Below are 27,946 nucleotides of genomic sequence, written 5' to 3'. Positions count from 1 at the left end.
CTCGCTTCACAGCTTGCTAATGTAAACTTGCTATTTGACATAAATCAACCTCCCAGACCAAGGAAAATGACACGCATTTTATTTTGTACTATACTGCTTTTCATTCCTGTACTAGATGTAAGAACAAATTTTTGGGTACTCGGCCAGTTTCCATTATCCACCTGGATGGTCCCTGCCATTATCGTGGATAATGGCGATTCCACTATATTTACGGCCCTTTTTCTCTGAGTAATTGTGACAAAGCAGGCATCTTTGGGTAGATCTAGGAAATTCTGTACAGTAGCCCTTCGCAGTGCAGATACTTTACTCACTAGATCCATATTTAAACAAAATTTAATAACCCAACTCTTAACTTACACTGAAACTGTTGCTGGGTGCAACTAGGATGTGCTATATCATCCTAGTCCTGGAATAACAAAATGTCACCATTATAGAACTCAGATTTAAATAGGACGACACTTATGACTTTTATTTTTAATTTTATTTTACTATACAATATTTTTATTCTAAAAGCAAGCACTGAAAATGAAGGACAGCAATCCGGCTCAGTAATGTCACTCTTTGCCTTTTTGGTCTGGTTTCTAATCAGAGCGGGAGGGTTTCTGGTGGAAGCTTGACATTTTTGTGTCACTTTAAACAAAAAGCAATCCCAGAACGGTTCTAACTCGTATCTGTTTGCAGCTGTAAACCTGCACGTATTGTGAATTTGCCCTTCAGTTGCAATAAAAGTCCCCATTATTTACTCCTGCCATAATTCAGAGTAAATACTGGAAAGAGGAATTAAGTGTGTAATGAAGCTGACTCTTTACCACACTTGAACTTCCTGGGATGTAAGATCATGAAATCTTCCACCTGCTGAGTTCTTGGTTTTGCCTGTGCTGTTCAAGGAAGGTATGATGTCACAGGGAGGGCCGGTAGTTTGAGGGCAGGTCAGCCCAGATAGCTGTGACACACGTGCTTGTGATGTGCTTGGATTATTGTTTAACGTTCATTCAAGAGCTCTCAGCGAAGAGCTGACTAATTCAATCAAATTTCTTATATCCATTATCTTGCAGTGAAAGAAATTTAGATTTTTTTTTCCCACTGAACATAACTGTTTTTCCATTATACTTCACTCTTTAGCTCGATCAATTAACTGCATGTTTGCTGAGGACTCCAGGCTGAATATTTGGTATTAAACCAAATGCATTTACTGGAGCAGGCAAATCTGATATAAGAAATGAATTATTTGCACAACGACGGCCACCACGAAATAGTGTCATTTTATATTCCTCTGAGATTACTTTATGCATAAAAGGTTAATAAAGATATATGGTAAGTGTGGCATGCTTGGGAGGAACAGGTGACTTTGGACCTATGGCTCCCAAAGCTTTACACCACTGGGAGCCTGCCCCTCTTCCGCGGCCATGTTCGCGCCCGGGTGGCCCTGGAGATGGAGCACGCGGTGTCCACCGGCACGCTTGAGTACTTCCGCGACTGGTGGGCGCCGCGGGGGCTGGAGTGCGTTATCAACCCGGACAACCAAATTTTAATTTGATTTGTTAAGTTTTATTTGCAGTTTTGTTAATTTACAGTCAATTTGTTTATGTACTTAATCAAAAGAGTACACCACTGGGAGTTTCTTCGCCTCTTACCTGGGTTTATTGTAGACCAATTGATTGAGATTGATTCCCATGATTAGTCAGTAACTTCTTTATTGTTGTATTATTTGTCTCCCAGGACGGTTAAGGTGAACTAGATGGATCTTGATCTTTTGAGGCTAGCAATTCCTATGTTCCTGTAGTGTCATTATTTTCTCTGGGGGAGGAAAGGGGTACTCCGTTAACCCCTGTGCACTTGCTGTTGACTGATACTGCTATTTAATACCACAGCGGTATTACAGTTGAGTCCATGTATAAACCAGCACATACAACCAGCTGTTCAGATCTGCTGGCACGAGGCTGATATAATTGGCTTCTCCTTGGTGAATCTGCTTATGTGGATGTAATGCTAGGAGCCAGTACTTAGTCTGGCACTGTAAGTAGAACATGCAGAGCTGGAGGTAGAATAGGCCTTTTAGGCTTTATCTCGCTTTCCTCCCCCCTGCCCAATGCTGTACATTGTTCCAGCACCATCACCAATTACATTTTAGTTTTTGGGTGCTAATTAATGATGGTTCATTTTCCTTGAACTTATTACACATGAAGTACTCTGTTTGAAAACAGAGAGGATTTAGTGATAGTATATGCAGTAACTCGATTTAAAAAAAAAAAAAAAAAAATACTGTGGAAGGCAAAACAACCCAGTCATACAGAACAGTCGCTGTATGTAACAGTATGCTGTCATGGAACCTCGGGGGGTGGGGGGAAGTCCCAAGATTTGGTTTATTTCCTTTTTATCTACCAGCATGCAGCCTCCAGCTATTAGTTGCCTTAGTGTGCCCACATTTAACATTAGGAAAAATATTTCTCAAAGGCTTGTAACTTTCAAGAATCTATTCTGCATGAACTATAAACCCTCATCTGTTCACTGCCTGGACATAAATTTGTTTTGTTATAACCAAAGATTGAATTATTTAATCTGAGGTTTATCAGGAGGGCGATATGGTATTGTGTGATGGACATTGTAGTGTAATATGTTTTTTTTTGCAAGTCATTAGTTGCTGTATGTACTATTCAGTATATATTTGAATCAAACGCTGCATCTCCTCTAGATTGAAACACACAGTTCAGTGTTCAGAAAGTTCTATCTCCTGGCTTTGGGTGCTTAATCAATCGACTCTGTTGGCTGCAGACATTAGTAGGTGGTAAAAGCCTACATTCCAGGAACTGGCACAGCTCTGTAGTTGCCTTAATCGATCTGCTAATGGTTGTAATGAAGGTTCCTTTGTGCTGGAATACAAGATCTCTAACTGATGAAAACATTTGGCAGTACCTCGTGCTTCAATCTGTACTGTGTGGCTATTTCAGTTTAAAACTGGCTGGAACACCTCTTGCAGCTAAAATGGTGTTACCAGGAATTTTGTAAACGTTGTGTGGTTTTGAGAAAGTTGCCGTGCAAGATTTTTAAAAGGACTTTAGCATTCTCTCCTCTGAGTCAAGTGTCACAGCAGATACTCCAGTGGAGTACTGAGGGAGGGCTGCACTGCCAGAGGTGTTGTCTTTTGGATGAGGTGTTAAACCGAGGTCCTGCTTGCCCTCTCGGGTAGACATAAAAGATCACATTGCGCCATATGACAAAGAGCAGGGGAGTTCACCCGGTGTCCTAGTCAAAATTTATCCTTCAACCAACATCACTAAAACAGATTAACTGATCTTTTATTTAATTGCTGTTTGTGGGACCTTGTACGCAAATTGGCTGCCACATTCCCCATTTATTACAACAGTGACTACACTTTAAAAGTAATTAATTGACTGTAAAGTGTTTTGGAACGTCCTGAGGGCATGAAAGGTGCTATATAAATGCCAGTTCTTTCCTCTTTCTTTGTTGTGTTGTGTAAAATTATAAGTCTTTTAAAGTCAAATTGGGGTTTGAATTTCGTGCTTGTAGGTCAGCAGATTGCTTGTGAAATGCAGACCACGAGAATTGTAAAGAATTAACTCCTAGCACAGTCTGTCTCTTGTTCGCCATGTTAATCTTCTGGTTATTTGTTTCACTTTTTTCCTGATTTAGTTTTGCTAGTGGAAAGTGTAAGCTTGCATACTATTTGATCTTCAGTGTGTACAAATGTTCCCGTAGGCCTAATTGGTTGGCTACCTATTTGCAATGGGGAGGGAAGAAGGACAGGCAGTGGTAAATGGACAAAAGTGGGAGTCAACATGATGAAGGACTGCATCATTGGCCTGGATTTCGCGGTCAGCGGCAACAGTGCTTGCCGCTGACCTCGGAGAAAGCTGCCCGCAAAGATCTAGTGATCTCAGTGGCATGGGTTTCACTTTTCCCAAAGTTCATTTCATTCTGGTGTCGCCTATAGGGGATCTCCAGGGTCCAGCAACAGTGATGTCATCAAGCAGGCTAAGCAGCCAATCACACTGAAGAATTCTCACAGACAGCAAACCAGGAAGTAAAAAGCACTGATTACCCTTCACTTTTTAATCATTTTATAGAAAGCAAAATAAAGATTGGGACATACACATGGGATTAAGGTAGAAGCTAAAATATCATAAACTTAAAAAAATATATATATTCTTTTAAAAATCTAGGAATTTTTATCATAATGGGGAAGTTTGACATTCCACAAATATAAAAATAGTTTTTCAGGGCCAGAGCGGTTGTTCAGTAATTATGACTTAGTACGCCCTTAAAAAATCAGTTACACTTCATTCAATAAGGCTTAACTATTTTATGGGGTTTTTACAGCGTGAATAGAGGGTAAAAAGCTGAAGTTCATGTCAATTCAAGTGATTTCTAAGATTTCCACCTGCGAGGACTGTAACAACGCACCCTGTGGAGGAACAGGGTATCACTGACAGCAACTTTAGCACTCCTGAGTTTAAATATGCATTTGCAGACTCCAGAAGTTGGTGTCAATTTTACAGAGTACTGATGGCGAACGCTGACAGTTTTGCAGTCATTACAACCACAAATTCCGAGCCATTATGTTGCCAGGAGTTTTGGGGAGGTGGAAAGAAGAGGTAGTTGCCTTGAAAGGTCCTTGGCTCAATAAGTTCTGTAAATTTTATCTTAAAATAACGCACGCTAATCAAGCTTGAATGCCGTATAGATGTCAGATTATGGCAGTAGTTTTTAGTGCACCCTATATCCATTTTGTGTTCACATTTTGACCTATCGGACAGTAGCAGGCTAAGTCATAGTGTATATAGTCTACATTTATTGGTAGGAGCTGTGGTAGGGAAAGAATACATAAATAACCTTTAATAAATGCTGTACAAAATCTGGAATGCACAGTACATTCCTGATCTGTTCAGTTCCACAAATGTGTAAAATGTATTCAGTATTTTTATAGTCAGGAAAGTAATTCTTCCTCATGCATGTCGTCACCATATACAAATTTATACTCTGCCACCAAATGGGGAAAAAACTTAGCTTTTAATATTGTGGTGTGCCATGCAGGACAGGTGACCTGCACTTTGTACTGTAAAATGGGAGATTTTCATGTAAGCCTTATTTGGTGAATTATGGACTTGCTCATTAGTCATAACAAAATCATCATGTAAAAAGCAAAATACTGAAAATCTGAAACAATAACAGAAAATGCTGGAGAAACACTGCAGGTCAGTCAGTAGCTGTAGTGAGAATAGACGAGTTCACATTTCAGATGTGGACCCTACTTCAGAACACAAGCGTGTACCCAAATCGTAAACCTGTATGCTATTTACATGGATGCTAACTGACCTGCTGTGTGTTTCCAGCATTTTCTCTTTTTGTTACATGAATATTCAGCTGTGAAATTAAAGCCACGCCAACGTTTGTTACGTTAATTCTCAGGAACCATTGTCCAATTTACTGTATAAAGTTCTTGTGGTAAATTGCACCTCAGCTTTTTCCTTTTTGGTTCTTTGTCTCTGCAGTAAAAGTTAAAAAAAAATTTCAGCCCATGAATTTGCATCTTATTTTGAGTTACTGAGGCCCTGGTCTTTGGTAGAAAAATTTCTGGAAAGTTTACCACAGCTTTAACTTTTTTTACTGAATTTTCAACTGGCAGTCAGTGGTGACGTTCCACTTGGAGTTCATTCTTGAAAATCAGCTGATTTTCTAAGTTGGTTGGTAAGATGATCTGAATATGCACTCGCACTATAATCTGAGAACTCCACAGGAAGTGCTTGAGCTTCAGTGCCTTCGGCGTCAGTGACCAACGCCCTCATGTCAAGTTGAAAACTGTGATTAAAATGGCTGTATTTTGTGGCAGCATTTCTTACATCCATAGCTGGTTTGTTGGCACTGCCTTTCAGATAATTGGGGGGTTGGGTCCCTCGTATATCAAGAAGTTCTGGCAACAGCTAATTAAGGATCTGCCCTCATAGGTGCCCAATTTCAGAAAAAAGTGCTTCAGGACCATACAGTTAAAATATTTCTACCTGCTAGTAAGAGGAAATATTCTGATGGTGGTATTATGCCAATCTTGGGATTGGTGCTCACCGAGACACACACACTGATCCCAGAGATTTGGCCAAATCGCTGGCAGCTAATATATTAAGTGGTTTCCAGAGTTGAGCTGACTATATCTATGCACTATGCCATCTCTTCACCCGGTGACTGCTTCCTTCAGGAAGCTGTTATGAAATGTGCAATGTGATTACCATCTACTCTATGAAACACTTCTATCTCGCTGGATAATAGTGATTGGCTTTTTTTTTGTATATTAAAGCATGCTAGATCCACATAAGACCATCAAGTTTTGCAAATAATGTGTGCAGCTCCAACAATTTAAACTGGTAATGGAATAAAGATGATCAGCTGATTGGATAGTTTAGTTTTGTACAGCTGTTTAAAAATAAAGATGGGGTAGAGTTTCCGCTTTGGGCACAATCGGCGATCCGGGCGCAAATTGCTCCCAAAATTGTGCCCGTTTTGGGAAGTATTTTTTTTCTCGAGTTTCCGCTCAAACTCATTTTCATATCACTGAACACAGAATCTGCTACGAGATAGCGCAATCGAGCAGTGTTTTGAAACATTTAAAAAAAAATTGCTTTAAAAAAAATTCCTTGCTATATTTAAGATTGGTGACTTGTTGCAGTTTGATTAATACAACTGAAAATGGGTTTATCACCAAAAAAAAAAGCATTTTTAATCATAGTGTCAATCCACCACCCGATTTTAAATGCCTGAAAGTGACTTTTAAGTAAACAAAAACATAGAAGATAGGAGCAGGATTCGGCCCCTTGAGCCTGCTCCGCCATTTAATGAAATCATGGCTGATCATCCAAATTCAGTACCCTCTCCCTGCCTTCTCTCCATATCCCTTGATCCCTTATAAGTGTTTCATAGAGTAGATGGTAATATAAAGAACCATTTGCTAGTTATATTGGGGTCCAGTAGTCAGTTTCTCAGTAAATTAAAAAAAAAAATGACATTCAAAAGCTTTTAAATCATGCTTATTCGTGTCTTTGCGCCCAAAAAAACCAGCTTAAATTTTTAGAGCCTCCTTTGAAGGCCTGTAAACGAACACAATTAGCGTAAGCTCCCAATGGTGATTAATTCATCCTGGCAGTATGGCCAGTTTTGTGGGTGAGGCCAGCTTCCAGCGTGTTTTTTAAAAACAAGCTCTAAAGATTGCGGAAACTCAAGTTGCGTTGAACGTAATTTGCGCTTAAAATTTCACAATCTTTTGAGCCTGTTACACCGATTTCGGGCGAATTGAGTGGAACTCTGCACCATAATTTTAAACTTAAAGTTGTCTGGCTTGAAGAGGTGCAGTATCTTAAAATTATATTTGAAAAGTTTGAAGCTTTCAAAAGGGATGCTATTTTGCATGAGTGTTGTGTGAGGGTGACAGCCTTGAGTATCTTGATTAATTGATCGTTTTATTCATTTTTTTTACTATTGATTTAAATAATTTCTAAATCTATTTTACTCCATCCTACCTTTCCAGTCCAATATTCAAACCCAGTTAATAAAATGATGCAACAAAGTTATTTTGATTTATATCTACAACTAGTGAAGAATATCCCAGCCCTCCAAATCTGGTGTCTGGAACAGTGATGTCAGAATGTTAGCAGGTTGTTTAGTCATTCTAACTTTCATGTCGCAAGCAGCATGAGTGGTACCATAGTGTTCTACTTTGGAGTTAGAAAATAACAACTGTAGTATCTACCAGTTTGTTTAAAAAAGTAAGTGCTTTTGCAGTGTGTAATTTTATATTTTAATCACTGAGTAGGAATTCAGAACAAGATTTCCAAACATAGCAGCTTGAAACTGTTCCCAAAAGTATATTATTAGATTAATTGCACACGCTCAACCAATGTCTACAGTAATTAAGGAATATGGAAGATAAATATGATCTTCCTTGATTTATTTCCATTTTGATTAATTTTCTTCCCTTCCCGTTACTCTGTTGTGAGGAATGCTTGTGGATCAGTTTTCTTTCATACTTGGATTTAGGGGTATCCTACCAGCATTATATTTGATTTCATTGACATGGGCTCATATTCATATACTACCAAAATTTACAGATTATTGAAAATAAAGGAAAATTGTGGAAAACATTTATATGAGCCGATGACAGAAATGTACTTAACCCTTTGGTGTCTCACATCTTTGTGCTTATGTGAAGTTTCTCCTTGACCTGAGATACAGTGGAAAGCTTGAAGTACAGTAATACAGGTCTATAGAAAGAGGAAGCATATCATGTGTAGGAAACAGAACTGTAATTCTATGTCTGTCTCTTGCATAAAATGCTTTTGCTCTAGGTTTGAAGTATGCATATGTCTTTATGCACTTTATCAAATAAGAATCTTGGTATACATGGACAGTCAAGAAATGCATGCACCAGTCCTGTGCTGGAATCTTGCTATGTATCTTTTCCGAAGCATAAGTCATCACCTTCAAGAGGGGTAGGATATTTGTAATGCCTGCCTCTGTGAATCTGACTTTATTTCCTGTAACCATGGAAAAACCCTTTTATGTAATATAGATGTCATTAATGATCCTTTAAGATATTGTTTAACCTTAAAACCAGGAATACAAGGTCCAGAGCGAAAGAGGCCATTCAACCCACGAAGCCCAGTCCATTCAGAGTCTATGTATGATTATTCCATCCTGGACAATCTATTTCTTCCCCTTCTGCCCAACAGCTGTGGAGCCCTACTTGAGAGTAAGGACTGGATTCTCCATGAAGACACCTATTTCATGGTCATAGTTATCTTTCCCCCTCTGACCTAGCATGATGCACAATAGTTAAGCCTCATGTTTCTGTTTGCAGTTGCATAAGTTCAGGTGAGGGAAAACTTTGAGCATTCCAAACATCTTGAAGTGAGAAAGGTCAGAAGTGATTTTAAAATGTGGATTTCAAACCTGGATTTCAGAATCAAGAATAAGGGGAACAAAGCCGATTGGTTTAAAAGTGCACTCTTGCTTTTCCTTTTTCCTCCCCCCTCTTTTTCCCCCCCCCCCCCCCCACCGTAACCTCAAACTGGAACCGATGGCTGCCTTTCTGTGCTGTATGATTCTATGTTTATATGCCCTTAATCCACCCTCCATAAGCTTGAGCTCATCCAAAACGCTGCTGGCCGTATCCTAACTCGCACCAAGTCCTGTTCACCCATCACCCATTGGCTCCCGGTCCAGCAACGCCTCCATTTTAAAATTCTCATCCTTGTTTACAAATCCCTCCATGGCCTCACCCCTCGTTATATCTGTAACCTCCTCCAGCCCCACAACCCTCCGAGATCCCTACGCTCCTCCAATTCTGTACTCTTGCGCATCCTCGATTTTAATTGCTCGACCATTGGCAGCCATGCTTTCAGTGGTCTAGGTCCTAAGCTCTGGAATTCTCTTCCTAAGCCTCCATCTCTCTACCTCTCTCCTTCTTTAAGACGCTCCTTAAAACCTACCCCTTTGACCAAGCTTTTGGTCATCTGTCCTAATAGCTCCTCATGCGGCTCGGTGTCAAGTTTTGTTTGATAACGCTCCTGTGAAGCACTTGGACGTTTTACTACATTCAAGGCGCTGTATAAATGCAAGCTGTTTTTAATGGTGCATCCATTCCTTGGCGGTAGTGACTAAATTTAGTGAATATGGATTAGATTGATAAAATTCTCCACTAAAGTACTGAGATGTTAAAATCTGAGAGTTGTGGCATGAACAACCAATGGATCAGTTAAATTAGTATTTTAGTATCTAGCTGCTTTCAAAACCTCTTGTAAATAAAATGAACATCCTTTTTGCCATAAAATTTCTAAGTTGTGCTGATGATCTCATCTGGGGGAAGTACTCCTGACTAATTTATACAGTAGAAAGAAACTTAAGCATCGTGGATCATTGATTGTTATCAAGGTTATTTAGTTTTTAATCATTATCAGACTCCTTAGCCGCACCAAACCAGTGTTCCTGTGGGATTATCCGCACTCCCTGTTTAAACAATATCAAGGAAAGATTTACTCATAATGATAGCAGCTCCCTGGGGGCAGAACTTTTCTGTAAAATAGATGACTGCATCCGTGTTTTTAAATGTTTAATATCTGGGCTCCATCATTTATATTTAGCTGGTAGTAGTCTTTAGTATTTCAGGAAATGTATCAGACAAATTTCAATTGAGGTGAATTTGACCTTTGACCAGTTAGAACTTTGGCTGTGACATTGGTTCTGGAGAGTTCTGTCTGGATGCTAGCATTGTGGGATGTTTTCATTCAATATTTTTTAAATATAAAATCACCTAAATACTGAGCAATTCGAAGATCAAGATTTTGGACACTAAAAATTCCACACAAGAGTTGTCCTTCGTTGGTGGATAAATGCACTGCATGGTTTGATGCCAAGCTATACAGATCAGGATGGTGTAAGTTCAAGTCTTGGTTTACTCTGGAGAAATGGTGCGATGTTAAGAGTCTGGAGTGTTACAGTGTCCTTCCTACTGATTGGTGCCCAGTGATTCCTGCTGGAAATTGAAAGTTGTTGCCCAAGACAGGATGAGGCTAGGCCATGAGCTAGGCCCAATCGTACACAACGCTTGCTGTCCAAGCTTGGACATGCAAAATGGCACTTGCCCAAAGCGCAGTTGAGTGCTGATGTCTGTCGAGCTATACTCCATGCCCCCTTCAAGGATAAAGGGGGAAAAACTGGATGTTGGGCAACAGTACAGGCAGCATTAAAGGGCATTTCTGCATTCCTACACTCTAAGATGTCACAAAAACTACTGTGTTGATTTTCTTTTTCTCTGTGGTGAAGCCAACCTGTTGATGTGATGTCAGTATTCTATGATGGGCTTAAAGATACTGTCGCTCTGCATTTGTGGGACAGTTGCTGTGGAAGCAAATAGCAGTTCAGTGCATGTTCCAGGGATCTCTGCACGCTGTCTTCTAATTTCATAAACGAGCTCCTGGTTGAGCAGAGGTGCTGAGACAATTTGATTTAATGAAAAATTTGAAGTCTGGCTTAAAAAAAACACCAGTCAAGTTGAGCAGCTCATCGTTTTACCCTGACAAATTCTAACTGCTGTGAAGTTAAAGTAATTTCTTTTCGCATTTAACTTCAGATTTTTATTTTCTGTGCACTTTAATTGTATTGGGTGTTAAAATTACGTGTAAAGTTGCATGTTTGCACCAAAGTAAGATGTGCAACCTTCTTAAGATTAATGCACTCATGCGACCTTTTGCTTCAAACCCTTTATGTAGATTTGGTGAAGCAGAGCTGTAACTTTTTCTGTCTCCTTCCCCAGGCCTTCTAAAAGGGATGCTAGTCTCAGCAAGAATTAAGCAAACCTCACGTTTCGCACCTATTACCATTCCAGCGCCTCAGACAATTTGTGTTATAAATGTTGTAAATGCAAAAATGCTGTGCTACAACAGTATGGATTTAGCTCATTGAAACTTATAAAATTCTAACAGGACCAGACAGACTAGGTGCAGGAAGGATGTTCCCGATGGCCGGGGAGTCCAGAACCAGGGGTCACAGTCTAAGGATAAGGGGTAAGCCATTTAGGACAGAGATGAGGAGGAATTTCTTCACCCAGAGAGTGGTGAAGCTGTGGAATTCTTTACTGCAGAAGGCAGTTGAGGCCAATTCATTAAATATATTCAAGAAGGAGTTAGATATATTTCTTACGGCTAAAGGGATCAAGGGATATGGGGAGAAGGCAGGGACAGGGTACTGAGTTTGGATGATCAGCCATGATCTCATTGAATGGTGGAGCAGGCTCGAGGGGCCGAATGGCCTACTCCTGCTCCTATCTTCTATGTTTCTATGCCACAAACCGGTTACAATTTATGGTGGAGTTAAAGAATAGTTGCAGCCCTGCTCCAGGGTGCCCAGCCATCCAAAGAAATAATAAAACATGTCTGAGATCTTGCATCTGCTAATTAGAATGTCAGAACAGGATGGGTCTCATCATAACTTGCATTTATATAGCGCCTTTAACGTAGTAAAACATCTCTAGGCTCTTCACAGGAGCATTCAGACAAAATTTGACTGAGCTACATAAGGAGACATTAGCAGGTAACTCGAAGATTTAGGTTTTCAGGCGTATCTTAAAGAAGGGGAGAGAGTTGGAGGGGTTTAGGGAGGGAATTCTAGAGCTTATGGCCCAGGCAGCTGAAGGTGCGGCCACCAATGGTGGGGCCAAGGAAATGTTAGAGGGATGCACGAGAGGCCAGAATTGGAGGAACGCAGAGTTCTTCAAGGGTTGCAGGGCTGGAGGAGGTTACAGAGCTTGGGGGAAGGGCGAGGCCGTGGAGCAATTTGAACACAAGGAATAGAATTTTAAATTTGAGGCGTTGATGGATCGGGAGCCAACATTGGTTGGCGATCACGGGGGGCGATGGGTGAACGGGACTTGTTGCGAGTTAGGATACGGGCAGCAAAGTTTTGGATGAGCTCGAGTTTAGAGGGTGACAGCTGGGAGGCTGGCCAGGAGAGTGTTGGAATAGTCGAGTTGGGAGGTAATATAAGCACGGATAAGGGTTTCAGCAGCAGATGGAGCGAGGCAGGGGTGGAAATGGGTGATATTACGATAAATGTGCTCGATTAGTGGGTGCCCTGGGTTTCTCCTTCTCCGTTTATTTCTTTCCTCTCCTGATAGTGCTGACTTATGTTGGGATACAGTTTCATAGCTGACAGTGACCCTTGCTATCTTACCCAAGTGCTCTATCTTTGTGTGACCCTAGGTGCTGTGTTTCAGTAGGCTATTTGGAGTGGTTGTAATATTGCAGCTGAACCAGATCAAGTGTTCACCATCTAGGTGTGTACTTTCCAGCGGTGGTCAGTGGAGAACCCACGCTTAATAAAGACTCTCTTTGGTCAAGTATCCCAACAGGAGTAAATCTTCTCCTTTTAGAGGGAATGGTACAATGGGGCGGAATTTGTGGTGGGTCATAACGGCAAACTAACAGCCCTCTTTCTCCCCCCCCCCCCCCCCCGCCCTCCCTGTAGCTGGCAATCAGGAAAACTAAAGAAAACTTGGGCTTTTCCATGGTAATATCGCTGTTAAACACCCTGTTAAATGTTAAGCCTTGTTGGAATAGGTGTAACTAGGATTTTAACAGTGTGTATTGACTGGTAAACAAAGGTTCTGGCCCTGAAGAACTAATTTTTATATGTGAAGTGTCAAATTTCTCCATTATGATAAAAATTACAATTTTTAAATAACTTTTTTTGGAAAGTTTGTTCATGATATTTCCTTATTCCCATGTGGGAGTCCCAATCTTTGTTTCGTTCTCTAATATTTTTTTAAAAGTTTGGATAAAAGCAGCTTCTCGTTTCCTGCCAGAGAATTCTGCAATGTGATTGGCTGCTCAGGCAGCTTGTTGACGTCACGGCAGCATTGCACGAGAGATTCCCACTACAGAGCTCTGAAATCAATTGGGTGTTGAAAAAGGCAAACCTCTTGCCTGTGGGCAGCTTTCTTCAGGGTCAGCGGCGAGTGCCTTTGCTTCGCCGCTGACTGCAAATTACGGGCCAATGTTTGAGGTAAAGTCTCCATGTCTGAGCTATGCAGACCAGGAAGGTCTAGTTTCAATCTCCAGTCTGTGCTAAATTAGTTCATCAGTTTGGATAGCAGCAGAAGTAATATAGTTGGCTGCTGCAATTTCTGCTGGAAGTGTGTGTGTGTATTTATATCTATGTATTTATATATATTTAGATTTATAGTTATATATATTTATATTATAAATATTTATATTTTATATAAATGTTTATATATTTACAATATATTTTTATTTATATATTAGTTTTGTGTGTGGGCAGATGTGATGTGACTCTGGGATTATGGAAGTTGATCTAATTTTAGATTTGCTAGATTTTGGTGCAATATGATGCCTTGTCTCAGATAATGGGAATACTGGGTCTCAATCTATTTACTAAAATGCTCCATTAACATAAGAACAGAATCTGAACCCGACAGTTGTAATTGTAATATGTATCTACGTCCTTTGAAGAATTCCAGGTTACAGTGGGGAGAGCTACAAGGGCCGTTTCCTTCTAAGTGAGATGCCCTTCGTTCCGGTATAGATTGCAGATGTCTTCCAGCCCATGTCCCTTTCTGGAAAGTCACGTCTCTAATTCTGGATTTAGTACTTCTGCATATTGTGAATCAGTTGATGCCAACAGCTTTATTCACGACTCTTTCTGCTGGTTCTGTGCATTTAATCTGTCCAGCTTTGCAGGCACAGGACGGTCCTCGGCTCTGGTGGTTAATGTTCATGCTGCGGAACTCACCATTTCACATGCAATTTCATCTCCCATCACCAAAATATCTGTTTTTCATGCCCAGATTCTCATGCACCTCCTGCGTTGGTTTTTACTGCCTTCTTTGAAAAGTCCAGGCATAGTTTTTGTATGGTATCCGGCTCCGCCACAAGGCCGAGGTGATCAGTAATGAACTTTTAATGTCTCCGTGTTAGTTGAACATAGTTTTAACGTCAACCCCAGAGCAGGATTTTTACAATTCTCCTTAGTGAAAAACCATCGAAACAAAGCTGCCGCCTTAGTTACCCTTGGATTAAACAATTGCAGCTCATTCTTTTACCAGATTACCTTGTCTTGCCCTGAAATAGCAAATCATTGGTCACTCACTTTTTCTTTCTCTCCCTTGGTAGAAGTTTTTTTCCTCTCGCCTTTCTTTTTCCTGAAGGTCAGCTACTCTTGATATTTCTGTGTAATTCTATGTAATACCCCACACAAGTGGAGCAGAACCCTAACCCAGGGGTGCTGCAGTAAATTCTAACATTCTAATTGCTGCTTTGGCTGAGATCAATTAATTCAGCACAAACTAGGGATCTTAGCCTATCTGCATGCTCATTATTTTGTCTTTATAAGGCAACAGTAGCATAGTAGTTCTGTTACTGGAGTAGTAATCCAGAGGCCTGGACATCAGTCCAAACATGGCAGCTGGGAAATTTAAATTCAGTTAGTTAAATAAATCTGGAGTAAAAAGCTAGTGTCAGTAATGGTGACCATTTAACTTACCGGATTGTTGTTAAAACCCAGCTGGTTCATTAATGTCCTTTTAGGGAAGGAAATCTGCCGTCCTTGCCTGGCCTGGCATATATGTGACTCCAGACTCACAGCAATGTGGTTGACTCTGAACTGCCCTCTGAAATAGCCTAGCAAGCCACTCAATTGTACCAAACCGCTACAACATGGGCAAGGAAACCTCTTGCTGGTTACCACCTACCGCCAGTGTTCCTGTTAATTTTTTTTGGGTGCATCATGGCCCATTCAAAATACTGCGCATGTGCTGTTCTTGTCATTAAAAAAACCGGTGAGCTGGCTGCGCCGGAGGTCCAGAGAGCCGTGCGGCTGCGCAGCTTAAAGGGAACATTGCCTACTGCCCTCCCTAAGCTGATGAATCAGTACTCCTCCAGAACACCACTTGGAAGAAGCACTGAGGCAGCAAGGGCACAGAATGTACTCTGGGTGGGGGACTTCAATGTCCATCAAGAGCGGCTCAGTAGCACCAAGACTGACTGAGCTGGCCGAGTCCTGAAGAACATAGCTGCCAGCCTGGGCTTGTAGCAGGTGGTAAGAGAACCAACACGAGGGGGTTGGTAGGAGTGACCACCACACAGCCCTTGTGGAAACAAAGTCCCGTCTGAGGAAACTCTCCATCGTGTTGTGTGGCACTGCTACCATGCTAAATGGGATAGATTCAGAACCGGTCGAGCAGCTCAAAACTGGGTATCCATGAGACACTGGGCCATCAGCGGCACCAGAATTGTATTCCACCACCATCTGAAACCTCATGGCCTGGCATATCCCTTCACTCTACCATTACCATCAAGCCAGGGGACCAACCCTAGTTCAACAAAGAGTGTAGTAGAAGAGCATGTCAGGCTCCAGGCGTACCTAAAAATGAGCTGCTAACTTCGTGAAGCTATAACACAGGACAACATGCATGCTAAACAGCAGAAGCAGCGTGCTATAGACAGCTGAGCAATCCCACAACCAACGGATCAGATAAAAGCTCTGCAGTCCTGCCACACCCAGTCCTGAATGGTGCACAATTAAATAACCAACAGGAGGAGAAGGCGCCATAAACATCCCCATCCTCGAAGGCGGAGCACAGCACGTGAGTGCGAAAGACAAGGCTGAAGCGTTGCAACCAGCTTCAGCCAGAAGTGCCGAGTGGGTGATCCATCGCTGCCTCCTCCTGAGGTCCCCACCATCACAGAAGCCAATCTTCAGCCAATTCGATTCCCTGCACGTGATATCAAGGAACGGCTGAGCGCCCTGGATACAGCGAAGGCTATGAGCCCCGATAACATCCCAGTTCCAGTGCTGCAGACTTGTGCTTCAGAACTAGCCACGCCTCTAGCAACGCTGTTCCAGTACAGCTACAACACTGGCATCTACCTGGAAAAAAAAAAGTCCACAAAAAGCAGGACAAATCCAAACTGGCCAATTACAACTCCATTAATCTACTCTCAATCATCAGCAACATGTTGTCGACAGTGCTATCGAGCGGCACTTACTCACCAATAACCTGCTCACTGATGCTTTGGCTCCAAACATGGACAAAGGAGCTGAATTCGAGGTGAGGTGAGAGTGACTGCCCTTGACATCAAGGCAGCATTTGACCAACTGTGGCATCAAGGCGCCCTCATAAAATTGAAGTCAATGGGAATTGGGGAAAACTCTCCACTGGCTGGAGTCATACCTAGCATGAAGAAAGATGGTTGTATTTGTTTTGAGGCCAATCATCGCAGGGCAGTGTCCTAGGCACAACCATCTTCAGTTGCTTCATCTGACCTTATGATGGAGGGAAGGTCATTGAAGTGGGGATGTTTGCTGATGATTGCACAGTGTTCAGTTCCATTCACAACTCCTGAGATAATGAAGCAGTCTGTGCCTGCATGCAGCAAGACCTGGACAACATTCAGGCTTGGGCTGATAAGTGGCAAGTAACATTCGCACCAGGCAATGACCATTTCCAACAAGAGTGAGCCTAACCACCTTCCTGTGACATTCAATGGTATTATTGTCAAATTCCCCACCATCAATATCCTGGGGGGGTCACCATTGACCAGAAACTTAACTGCACCAGCTGCATAAACACTGCGGCTACAAGAGCATGTCAGACGCTGGGTATTCTGCGGTGAGTGACTCACCTCCTGACTCCCCAAAGTTTTTCCACCACCTACAAGGCACAAGTCAGGAGTGTGATGGAACACTCTCCACTTGCCTGGATGAGTGCAGCTCCAACAGCATTCAAGAAGCTCGACACCATCCAGGACACAGCTACCTGTTTGATTGGCACCCCATCCACCACCTTAAACATTCACTCCCTCCACCACCGGCGTACTGTGGCTGCAGTGTGTACCATCTGCAAGATGCACTGCAGCAACTTGCCAAGGCTTCTTCGGCAGCATCTCTCAAGCCCATGACCTCTACCACCTAGAAGGACAAGGGCAGCAGGTGCATGGGAACACCACCACCTCCCATGTTCCCCTCCAAGTCTCTCAACATCCTGACTTGGAAATATATCGACGTTCCTTCATTGTTGCTGGGTCAAAATTCTGGAACTCCCTCCCTAACGGCACTGAGGGAGTATCTTCACCACACGGACTGCAGCGGTTCAAGAAGGCGGCTCACCACCACCACCACCTTGAGGGCAATTTGGGATGGGCAATAAATGCTGGCCTTGCCAGCGACGCCCATGTCCCATGAATGAATAAAAAGTGTGTTCATTTGTATACATTCCACTATCCCTTCAAGTACTTAATTTATCCTCGTCTCCTCTCTTAATCCTATAAATGGCTTCATTGTCCGCTTCGTATCTCCACATAAAGCTTCCCCATAATTTCTACCTGTAGAAAGTCTAATGAGTGATGTATTTTGTGTGCCTTAGAGCTACCGTTAGGATTTGTAGTTATACTGATCCTCGGGCGACTGTCTGTGTGGAGTTTGCACATTCTCCCCGTGTTTGCATGGGTTTTCTCCGGGTGCTCCGGTTTCCTCCCACAGTCCAAAGATGTGCGGGTTAGGTTGATTGGCTATGATAAATTGACCCTTAGTGTTAGGGGGATTAAATGCGTGGGGTTACAGGGATAGGGTGGGATATGTGTAGGGGTTACGGGGATCGGATGGGATATGTGTCGGTGCAGGCTCGATGGGCCGAAATGGCCTCTATCTGCACTGTGGGGTTTCTGTGATTCTGTGATGCAGTCCTCCCCAAAACACACCTTAGTTGTACTAATGCTACTTTAGCTGAGTTTTGTCAAAACTGTCTGATGAAAGTTAGAAATGTTTTTTTGTGGTGGTATTTTACTACAGCTAAATAGTGCTGGCTAAAATTCAACTGAGTGCGATAAATCAACTGCTAAAGTTTGACTCCAAAATGTATTTGGTGTTGAATTTCTGTGTTAATACTTTACCTGAAGTGTGTGTTCAGTTTGTCTGAGCAGGTAATACAGATTTAAAGGTGGAGACTGAGGTGTTGCTAATACAATGACCGATTTCCTGGCTGTGTGGCATTGCACTGTGATCTTTTTAGTAAAGCAAATTAATGAGTGCAATTTTTTTCCCCTTGTTTGGTTAGAGATCGAGCTTCAATTGGCCTATTGGCTTGTTTAAAATGCTCTTTATGCATTGCATGGCTATTATGAAGTATTGTTTTCTGCAGGCCTATTCAAATCATACTGGAAGCTTGTTCTGGTATTGTGGTTGATTATATGACGAACATTGTGGTTAGAAACCAAAACATTTTTACAATCCACAACATCTTCTGAAGCTCTGGGAAAGTAGCTAATGTCTCGCATATTTAAAATCCAGGGACAACTTACAAGCCTAATAATGGTACAAGTAACTGCTTGTGGATTTATGCTGTCTTGGATTTATTTAAATTTGATTTGTAGAAAATGTGCTGCCTGCTGCACATTAAGTAAAGAGGATGTGACTGCTACTTGTGACTCAGAACAGGACGTTCAGCAAGTCAGAGTCTCTAGGTGGTTTTGCAAGTTTGTGAAAATACTTGCAAACAAAATTCAGCTGGTAGTGCTGGGATACAGCTGGTGTAACACACTGAGTGCTACATATGAAATATTTTAGGTTAAGGAAACTGAACGGAATTAAACTTGAGAAACTGCACATTGTCTTGCATGTGCATGCAGGTCTGAACTATATTTCTTTCCCTCGGGCACTAATATCTGGGCAGAAGATTTCCTTCGAGATAGTTTGCCAGATAGCTTGTGGTTGATGCCGCCTTCTAGCTGTACCAATGGCAAAAACTGTGTAGGCTAGTGTAGTTTCTGGAGTTGGATTTTAAATAATTTCCGTTTAAATTGACTGTGTGGCAAAGTTTGCATACGGCTATTGAGTACTCCGGCATAGACAAAGCAGCTTTGCACAAACGGCTTCCTGATTTTAGCATTCAAAACTTCATCACGATATAGTATAAGATTTTTATTCTGTGACGGGCTGTTCCACTGATTTGTATTGGCTCACAGTAAACTTTATGGATTGCTGGGTGCAGTACATTCACTCGGGACATAAGGCTAATAACTTTGCTTTTGTTTAACTACATTATCAGTTTATTTAATAAATCAACATTTATGTAGTGCCTGGGCTGACCCCAAGTATCCAGCAGTGACTCTTCCTTTTGCTTCCACCTGGTTCTCATGTGGAGGAGCTGCCTGATTTTTATGGAAAAGTAGGAAGCAGACATATCGGATGGTTGAGAAACGTAATAGTTATCGCTCGGATTTTGATTCGGCCTCACAATTCAGGGGCACGTTCAGTCTGCATTGGTACTTCTTAATGATGAAGGATCCTGGCAAAGTTTGTTTGTAAGGAGAATATAATGGGATTTATGGACGAAATTACTTTGTGGGACAGGAAATGAATGAGATAAGTACAGCTGTGCCTCGGGGCAGTTATTATCCATTACATTTTTCAATTTGGTTCAACCCAGGGCTCAACTTAAAGAGCACAGAATGTCCCAAATAATTATGTTTATCTAAATGATCCACTATTTCTGTTGGGATCAAGACTCCATTGCACACCTGGAACAGATCATGTGTGCATCATTGCTGTCGTACAGGCCTTGGCACGTTAAGCATTCCAGAGATTGTGTTCACCGCTCAACCAGTGTTTAAGCTTGCTTTGAGCCCTCGAATGCTAAGGTTATTTGACAGACATATTATTGCCACTTAATGTCATCTGAACCATTTTATGTATTCTTCCGTGATATTGCAGCCTATCCTTGTGGTGTCCTGTTACCCAATATTTCTTGGCAGGAGCTGGGAGCGGGAGCAGTCATCCTGTGGAGAATGTGCAATAGGATATGCTATACTCCTATAGTGTGCAGTGAAATGATACAATTGTTTCAAGTCATGTGATTCTGTATAAGGATCCTGTTGTATTGTTGCCTCTTTCCTTTTGACTCCTGCCTTAGTAAAAAATGGCTGAAAATAATTAACTTTTCACGAAAGGATTCCGTCTCTTTTCCCTCCCAACCTGACACTGCTTTGTATTAAATTGAATTTGCCATCTGTCTGCCCATTCTGCTAACCTGTCTTTATCCTCCTGAAGCCTTTTATAGTCCTCTTCAGTTTGCCAAACATTTTTTATCTTTTGTTATCAGCAAATTTTGATATTGTACTTCCTATGGCCCACGCCAAATCATCTGTATATATTTGCAGTAAAATGGACCCAGCACTTACTCCCAGGGTACACGACTTCTGACTCTTCTCCACATTAAGCAACAGCCAGTAATCCTACCTCTTTACTTCCTGCCAATTCACCAACTTTTGATGCACCCGCACCAATTCAGGCAAGTGGAGAGTATTCCATCGCTCTCCCGACTTGTGCCTTGTCGGTGGTGGAGAGGCTTTGGGGAGTCGGGAAGTGAGTCACTCACCGCAGAATACCCAGCCTCTGACCGGTATTTACTACAGCTATTGCGTTCCCTATACCTATACAATTTATTTGCTTCTTTCAAAAATGCCTTTAAGTTTGTCATACACTATTTGCCTATAACAAATCCCTATTGGCTGACCGTGGTCATCATATACATCTGTAAATTCTCACGAGATCAAACTATAGATTCGAAGAGTTTGCTCACATCTGACATTACTCTGGTCTGGAGTTACCCAATTTAGCCTTGTCTTCCCTACTTTGCATTTATATGGTGATTTTAATTTAAAAAGTGTCTGCAGTTCTATGATCATGGTCACAGAAGTAGAAAAGTAGAAATGAAATACCGTCAAATGATTAGTGATCCCTCCTCCCCATACAGTGTTAAGTATTTTTGTGAGAGTACTGTATTTATTAGTTATGAAGGAATAATTCTGAATATTTGATAAAATTGAGAGTTATAAGGATAGATATAGATGCTAAAATGTTCTATGGATTATGGTCTTGAGCTGCTGGGACGATGGATGATCTATCTGGAATACAACTCTTCAGAGTTGATAGTTTGAGTTATAAGAGTAGAATAATATCCTGAAATTTTGCATGCTTACCTTTTGAGGTTCATGGAGAAATTCTGGACTTCCATCTTGGAGTTTTACCTGGAGTTGCCTCTCTCAGGAGATTGAGTGGGCTTGAAGGGAATGAGCTTGATGGGCAAATTAGTGTTTTTCTTTTGTTCAATATATATTTGCAGTATAAATGCAGACTTCAATGTCATTAATATATTTTTATCTCGTCCCTTTCCCTAGAGTGACCAACAGCTGGATTGTGCCTTGGATTTGATGAGGCGTCTTCCTCCTCAGCAAATTGAGAAGAACCTCAGTGATTTGATTGATTTGGTAAGTATAGGTTGAAAAAATCAACCAATTTATTTGGGCTTAGTGCCATGCAAGTGCTGCCGGTTCCTGCCCCTTGGGTCTTGCGCAGCCAGCAGTAAGCTTTAAATAAAAAGGAAAAACTGGAAATCAGAAAGAAAAATGGAAAACCTTGGAGATACACAGCAGGTTTGTCAGCATCTCTTGGCTGTGGCTGTGGGTGGTGGAGGGAGGGGAAAAAATAGGCTATGACCAATGTTCCCTGTAAGCTGCGCTTTGTTCTGCACGGCCTGTTTCTTTTAGTGCGCGGTCGCTTTACATTTACAATGGGGAAGCCAGTGAATGGCCTGCGCAGGACCTTTCCCACTGCTGCATAGCCGCGTAGCTTAGAGCAAACATTGGCAATGACATTTCGGGTCTGTATTCTTTATTAGACCATTACGGGTGCTGACTAACCTGTGTGTTTCTGTTTTTATATCAAAGTAAACTTACCAGATTTGCAGCCAGTTTATTAAAAAAAAAAAAAAAAAATACCAAAGCAAAATACTGCAGATTCTGGAAATCTGAAATAAAAACGGAAAATGCTGGAAATACTCAGCAGGTCAGGCAGCATCTGTGGAGGGGGAAATAGAGTGAACGTTTCAGGTCTTGACCTTTCGTTAAAAACTGGCCAGTTCTGACGAAGGGTCATTGACCTGAAACGTTAACTCTGTTTCCCTCTCCACAGATCACACACAGAATCGCCACAGTGCAGATAGAGGCCATTTCGGCCCATCGAGCCTGCACCGACACATATCCCACCCTATCCCCATAACCCCACGCATTTAAATTGACCCTTCGCGTTAGGGGATTATCATAGCCAAATCAACCTAACCCGCACATCTTTGGACTGTGGGAGGAAACCGGAGCACCCGGAGAAAACCCACGGGGAGAATGTGCAAACTCCACACAGACAGTCGCCCGAGGCCAGATTTGAACCCGGGTCCCTGGCGCTGTGAGGCAACCGTGCTAACCACTATGCCACCGTGACCGATGCTGCCTGACCTGCTGAGTATTTCCAGCATTTTCTGTTTTTATTTAAAAAAAAAAAAAAATATCCTGCTGCTAACTTTAATGATTCTGGCAAGTTTACTTTTGTGTTGCAATAGCATTACGTGCAGTATTTTTTTTATATATATAAAAGCAACTTTATTGCAACACTTACTCAACCTTCATACTTTATTTGCTAGAATGTAATGTGGCTATCCCTGGTGACATCACATTCATTGTAACTCATTTAAACACTGTAAATCCAGTTTTTCAAGCTCTAGATTCGAGCAACCTTTCTCTCCTGCCTAATTGCCACCACAATGTCCAGCTGCTTAATTTCCAAATATGATACGGAGTCAAGAATTCTGTTTTCATGCTTGATATGATCAGAAACCAATTGCAGTGCTGGAACTAGATGCCACAATTAATTGTTCAGTGATGTAGAAGTATCCTTTTCCTGTTTGAGTCCTCATCATTTTTAATTTCATTTTTTTTCTGCAGTGGTTTCTCAATTCTCAAACAACTTTTAGTACAATATTCAATTCTCATTTTCATTTTAAGATGTCTTAAATATGTCTTTTGCTTGCTCTGCTAAGGGTTTGACTGGTTGATATTGTAAAACCCTTTATTCTTTGATCATATTGTACACGTGTCAACTTTTCAAAGGTGCAATTTCATGTTTAAATAGATGCTTGACTTTACAAGTACTGTTGTGATACGATCAGCCATGATCTCATTGAATGGCGGAGCAGGCTCGAGGGGCCGAATGGCCTACTCCTGCTCCTATCTTCTATGTAACCCATTCATTTTGTATTTCATCAAGTTGTAACTCCACTATGAAGCAGGAAATCAAAATAACAAAATCCCATAGCTAGGATAATCTGCCAGCTTCATGCACATTGTCTGAAAAGTAATTTCACCCTTTAAGAATGACTCTCCTGCACTCCAAAGTTGACCCGCTACACTTGGCTGTATGTCGGATCTTTGCTTTTGTTGCAACCTCAATTCTCTTTCTCCTGTTATCAGCAGCCATATGATTATTGTAGTACTGCTACAATATTACGACTGCTGGTAATCAAAAAGGCAAATGGAATGTTGCCCTTTGTCTCAAGGGGGTTGGAATTCAAAAGTGAGGAAGTGCTGTTGTTGCATAGGGACTCGGTCAGACCCCATCTGGTGTACTGCGTTCAGTTTTGGGCACCAAACCTCAGGAAAGATCCATTGGTCTCGGAAGGGGTACAGCGCAGATTTATCAGAATGATACCAGGGCTTAAAGGGTTCAGTTATGAGGATAGATTACATAAACGTGGTTTGTAGTCGCTTGAGTTTAAAAGGTTGCGGGGGTGATCTAATGGACATGTTTCAATGATCAAGGGATTCAATAGGGTAGTCCAGAGAAACTCTTTTCTCTGGTGGGGGAAATCCAAAACTAGACCGCATAACCTTAAAGTTAGAGCTAGATGATTTAGGAATGAAATCAGGAAGCACTTTTTCACACAATAGGTAGTGGAAATTTAGAGAAAACTCGCTCAAAAGGCTGTGGATGCTGGGTCAATTGAAATTTCCAAGACTGAGATCGATAGATTTTTGTTGGGTAAGGGATATGGAACACGGGCAGGTAAATGGATTTGAGATACAGATCAGCTTTGATCTAAAGACAGTTGAAAGAACTTGCATTTATATGGCGCCTTTCATGACCTCAATGTCCCAAAGTGCTTAATTGAATGGCTTGAAGGGTTGAATGGCCTATGTTCCATTGGTCAGCGATGGCATTTATTAAAATACTGTTTGGGTTTGAAAAGTTTTGCAGACAATTTTTCTGATTTCGTAAAGCTTTCCCGCCTCAAGTTTTAAGATCATAGTTGGTCCAATGGCTTTGTCGTTTTCAGTCTTGTTTTTAGTTGTGGTTGCTCCATCCATGGTCAATACCAACTTGCAATTAAGATCTGAATTAAATGTCATGATCTTTTCTGGTGACATGCCCACGGCAAAGCTTTTTGCATGACTTAAGAGTTCTGAAACTTGTTCAGGTTTTGATTAACCAATTTGAGGCCCTGGAAGGGTAAGCTTACTACAAAAACATGCATTTGTTTAGCACCTTCAATATAAACCTCCCAAGGTGCTTTACAACAGGGTTAGATAAGGGAATGGACACTGAGACATGAAAGGAGAGATTAGGAGGGATGACTGAAAGCTGGGTGGAAAAGATAGGCTTAAAAAGGTTTTTAAAGGTGGAGAAAGAAGTAGCTCAGTTTCGGGAGGTCATTCAAGAGAACAAGTCCAAGGCATCTTAAAGCTCTGTCACCAATGGTGGGCGGGGGTTGGGGGAGGGAGGGTGAGAAATACACACAAGGCCAGAGTCTGCGCACCAGATGGGGCAGGATGAGGCCGAGGGATTTGTAGACGAGGACAAGGATTTTAAATTTCATGTGTTGGGGACAGGCTTGATATCCTTGTGGTTAGAAAGACCTGAACTTCCAGTCCCACAAAGAAACATTCTTCTAACTCCAGGCCAAGTTGCAGATTCTACTTGAAGCAGCAACTGCTTGTGCAGTGATGCACTTGGGAATTGCAGAAATTGAGATTGTGACACCTCTTGTGGCGTAGGATCACGTAATGTGCATGCTGTAAAATTTTTAAAGGGGCAATGCATCCAGATGACTTCTGCTCACCCATGAAGCTGGCTGATTATCCTGTTTGTGTGTGCAGACTGCCTGCATTCAAAGTACAAAGGGACCATTCCTATGGTAGGTAATTAAGCATTTGTTGGTGCTTTGTGCAATACATACCAGCAAGATCGAAACAATTCATCAGCACCAGTACCAGATGAGGCAGAACTCTACCCTTTGCTGTGAATTCCAGATGGCAGTTTGGGTCACTAATCAAGTTCAGAGCTGTGCTTTGTAACTAGTTAGTTAATTGTCCAAACATTGACTACTTTGGTTTGTAAGAGATGATCTGAAGCTTGTGTGTTTAATCAGATCTGTCATCAGAAAAGTTGCATCATATTCATTAAAAAAAATTAACAGCAATTCAGTACACATAATAACTAAGCTATTCATGAAATTATGTATTTCACTTCGGTTTGAATAAAGTCTTAAGGCACCGAACTACCTGTGCACATTATCCTTTAACTGGTGAAACATTGGTGCCATTTCTTTAATGTTACTTTAATGGCTTAAAAAAAAAATGGAATTCCATTTGGAACAGATTAAAAGGTTCACTAAGGTGCTTGCTCTCGTATACAACAATTACTTGCATTTCTATAGTGTTCCTCACATGCAGGAGGATGTTTAAAATTTTAGGGAAATAAACTTTTAATAAGCAAGAGGGGTAAGCTCAGATTTTGGTTTGGAGTTTGAAGAAAAGGGTTTTGAAATCGGGAAGGTGGCGGGAACAAAGCAGCGAGTTCCAGAGGGCAGGCGTGTAGTGACTGAACAAACAGGAGGAGAAAAGGGTGTGTGGGCTCAAAAGGCTGGGTACAATCACTAATATAGTTTGGGCAATGTTGTGTCCGAGAGTAATAAGACAGAAGACTGCAGGGGGAACGGTACAAGTGTTTACTCAACGTGGCTCACTCTGGAACTGAACTATACAGATTACTACTCAGTGCTATATACAGGTGTGGTCACTGCCGGTACCACAGTATACATGAGCTGTAAAAAGTAGTCCCCCCCCCTTAAAGGTATATACATTACAATTCCTCCCCTTTTAGATTAACAGTACCATAACACTCATTTAACAATTAAATATCAAACTAATTACAATTAACACTTTTAACATACAACGTTAGCTGAAAATAGTCCATTTATATATTCAGTCTTAGGGGAGGCTTCCTGATCCTTTCTGGATAGCGCCTTTCCCGAGTGTCTCGCTCTTTGTGCGGAGGCGATTCTGGCACCCTGTCGTCAGTTGGGTCATCAGCTTCCGATGCTACTGTTTCTGGGGTAGATGCGACCTGTACGTCTGGTTCCTCACCAGGTACGTATGGGCGAGGCATGGGGTTGACTTGTTCCTGTGACTCTAGGATCTGGTCAGCATGGCGTCTCACGATGTTCTCCCCAACGTCCACTGTGTACATTAGTGGGCCCTGCCGTGTGCATATCGTTCCTGGCCGCCATTTTTCTGTTCGGTAGTCGCGGGCCAAGACTGGTTGCCCTACATTGAAGCTCCTTGTTGGCTTCTCATGGATGTGCTGGAATTGCTTACTCTCAACATCTCTTTGTACGTTTGGTCTGAGCAAATCCAGGCGGGATCTTAACCTTCGGTTAAAGAACATCATGGCCGGGGCATGGTTGGTGACTGCATGTGTCGCATTCCGGTAGGCGAACAGGAAATTGTCCACCTTATGCTGCAGCGGAATGTTGTCATTGTACATAGCCTTCTTAAAGGTTTGTACGAACCTCTCAGACAATCCATTTGTGGCTGGATGATACGGGGCGGATGTGTAATGCCTAACCACATTCTTCTTCATAAACCTCCGGAACTCTTCGGACACAAACTGTGGCCTGTTATCGGAGCAAATCTGTTCTGGCAAGCCGTTCCTGGCAAAAATGGTCTGTAGGACTGCAGTAGTTTTCTCCGTGGTGGTGGAGGACATTTTGATGACCTCAGGCCATTTCGAGTGCGCATCCACGGCTATTAAAAACATTGAGTCCATGAATGGACCAGCAAAATCAATATGCACCCATTGCCATGGAGATGAGGGCCACTCCCATGGGTGTAGAGGGGCATGTGGTGGTGCATTTTGGACTTTCTGGCATCCTGAGCAGCTCTTGGTCAGGTCCTCGATTTGTTTATCGATTCCCGGCCACCACACAAGCCCTGGCAAGGCTTTTCATTTTTACCCCCCCCCCCCCCCCAGATGACTCTCATGAAGCTCATTGAGCACTCTATCCCTTAACTTGGGTGGAATTACCACTCGGGATCCACACATCAAGGTCCCCCGGCACACTGACAGCTGTTCTCTTCTTGTCGAGAATGCTGGCAACAGTGAGTCGCCATGTGCTAGCCATCCCTTCACCGTCAAATCATATACCCGAGACAGTGTCGGGTCATTTCGGGTCTCCTTTTCTATACGAGCGTTAGTTACCGGTAGGTAT

At 42.0% G+C, this 27,946-nt stretch overlaps 1 protein-coding gene across 1 annotated transcript in view; it reads left to right on the top strand.

Annotated features, from left to right (window-relative positions):
* capzb (capping actin protein of muscle Z-line subunit beta) overlaps nucleotides 1-27,946 on the top strand; it is a 98,749-nt gene that overhangs the window by 4,047 nt on the left and 66,756 nt on the right. The window contains exon 2 of the mRNA XM_085967041.1: nucleotides 21,750-21,839. Within this exon, the coding sequence (XP_085823167.1) occupies nucleotides 21,750-21,839 (90 nt within the window). The remainder of the gene's footprint in view (nucleotides 1-21,749; nucleotides 21,840-27,946) is intronic.

Source organism: Somniosus microcephalus, chromosome 25 (genome assembly GCF_052327205.1).
Source record: "Somniosus microcephalus isolate GS21.2 chromosome 25, FLI_Smic_1.0, whole genome shotgun sequence".
Taxonomy (NCBI): Eukaryota; Metazoa; Chordata; class Chondrichthyes; order Squaliformes; family Somniosidae; genus Somniosus; species Somniosus microcephalus.
Note: the sequence above shows the minus strand (reverse complement) of the source record. Positions and strands in the feature narration are given on the sequence as shown.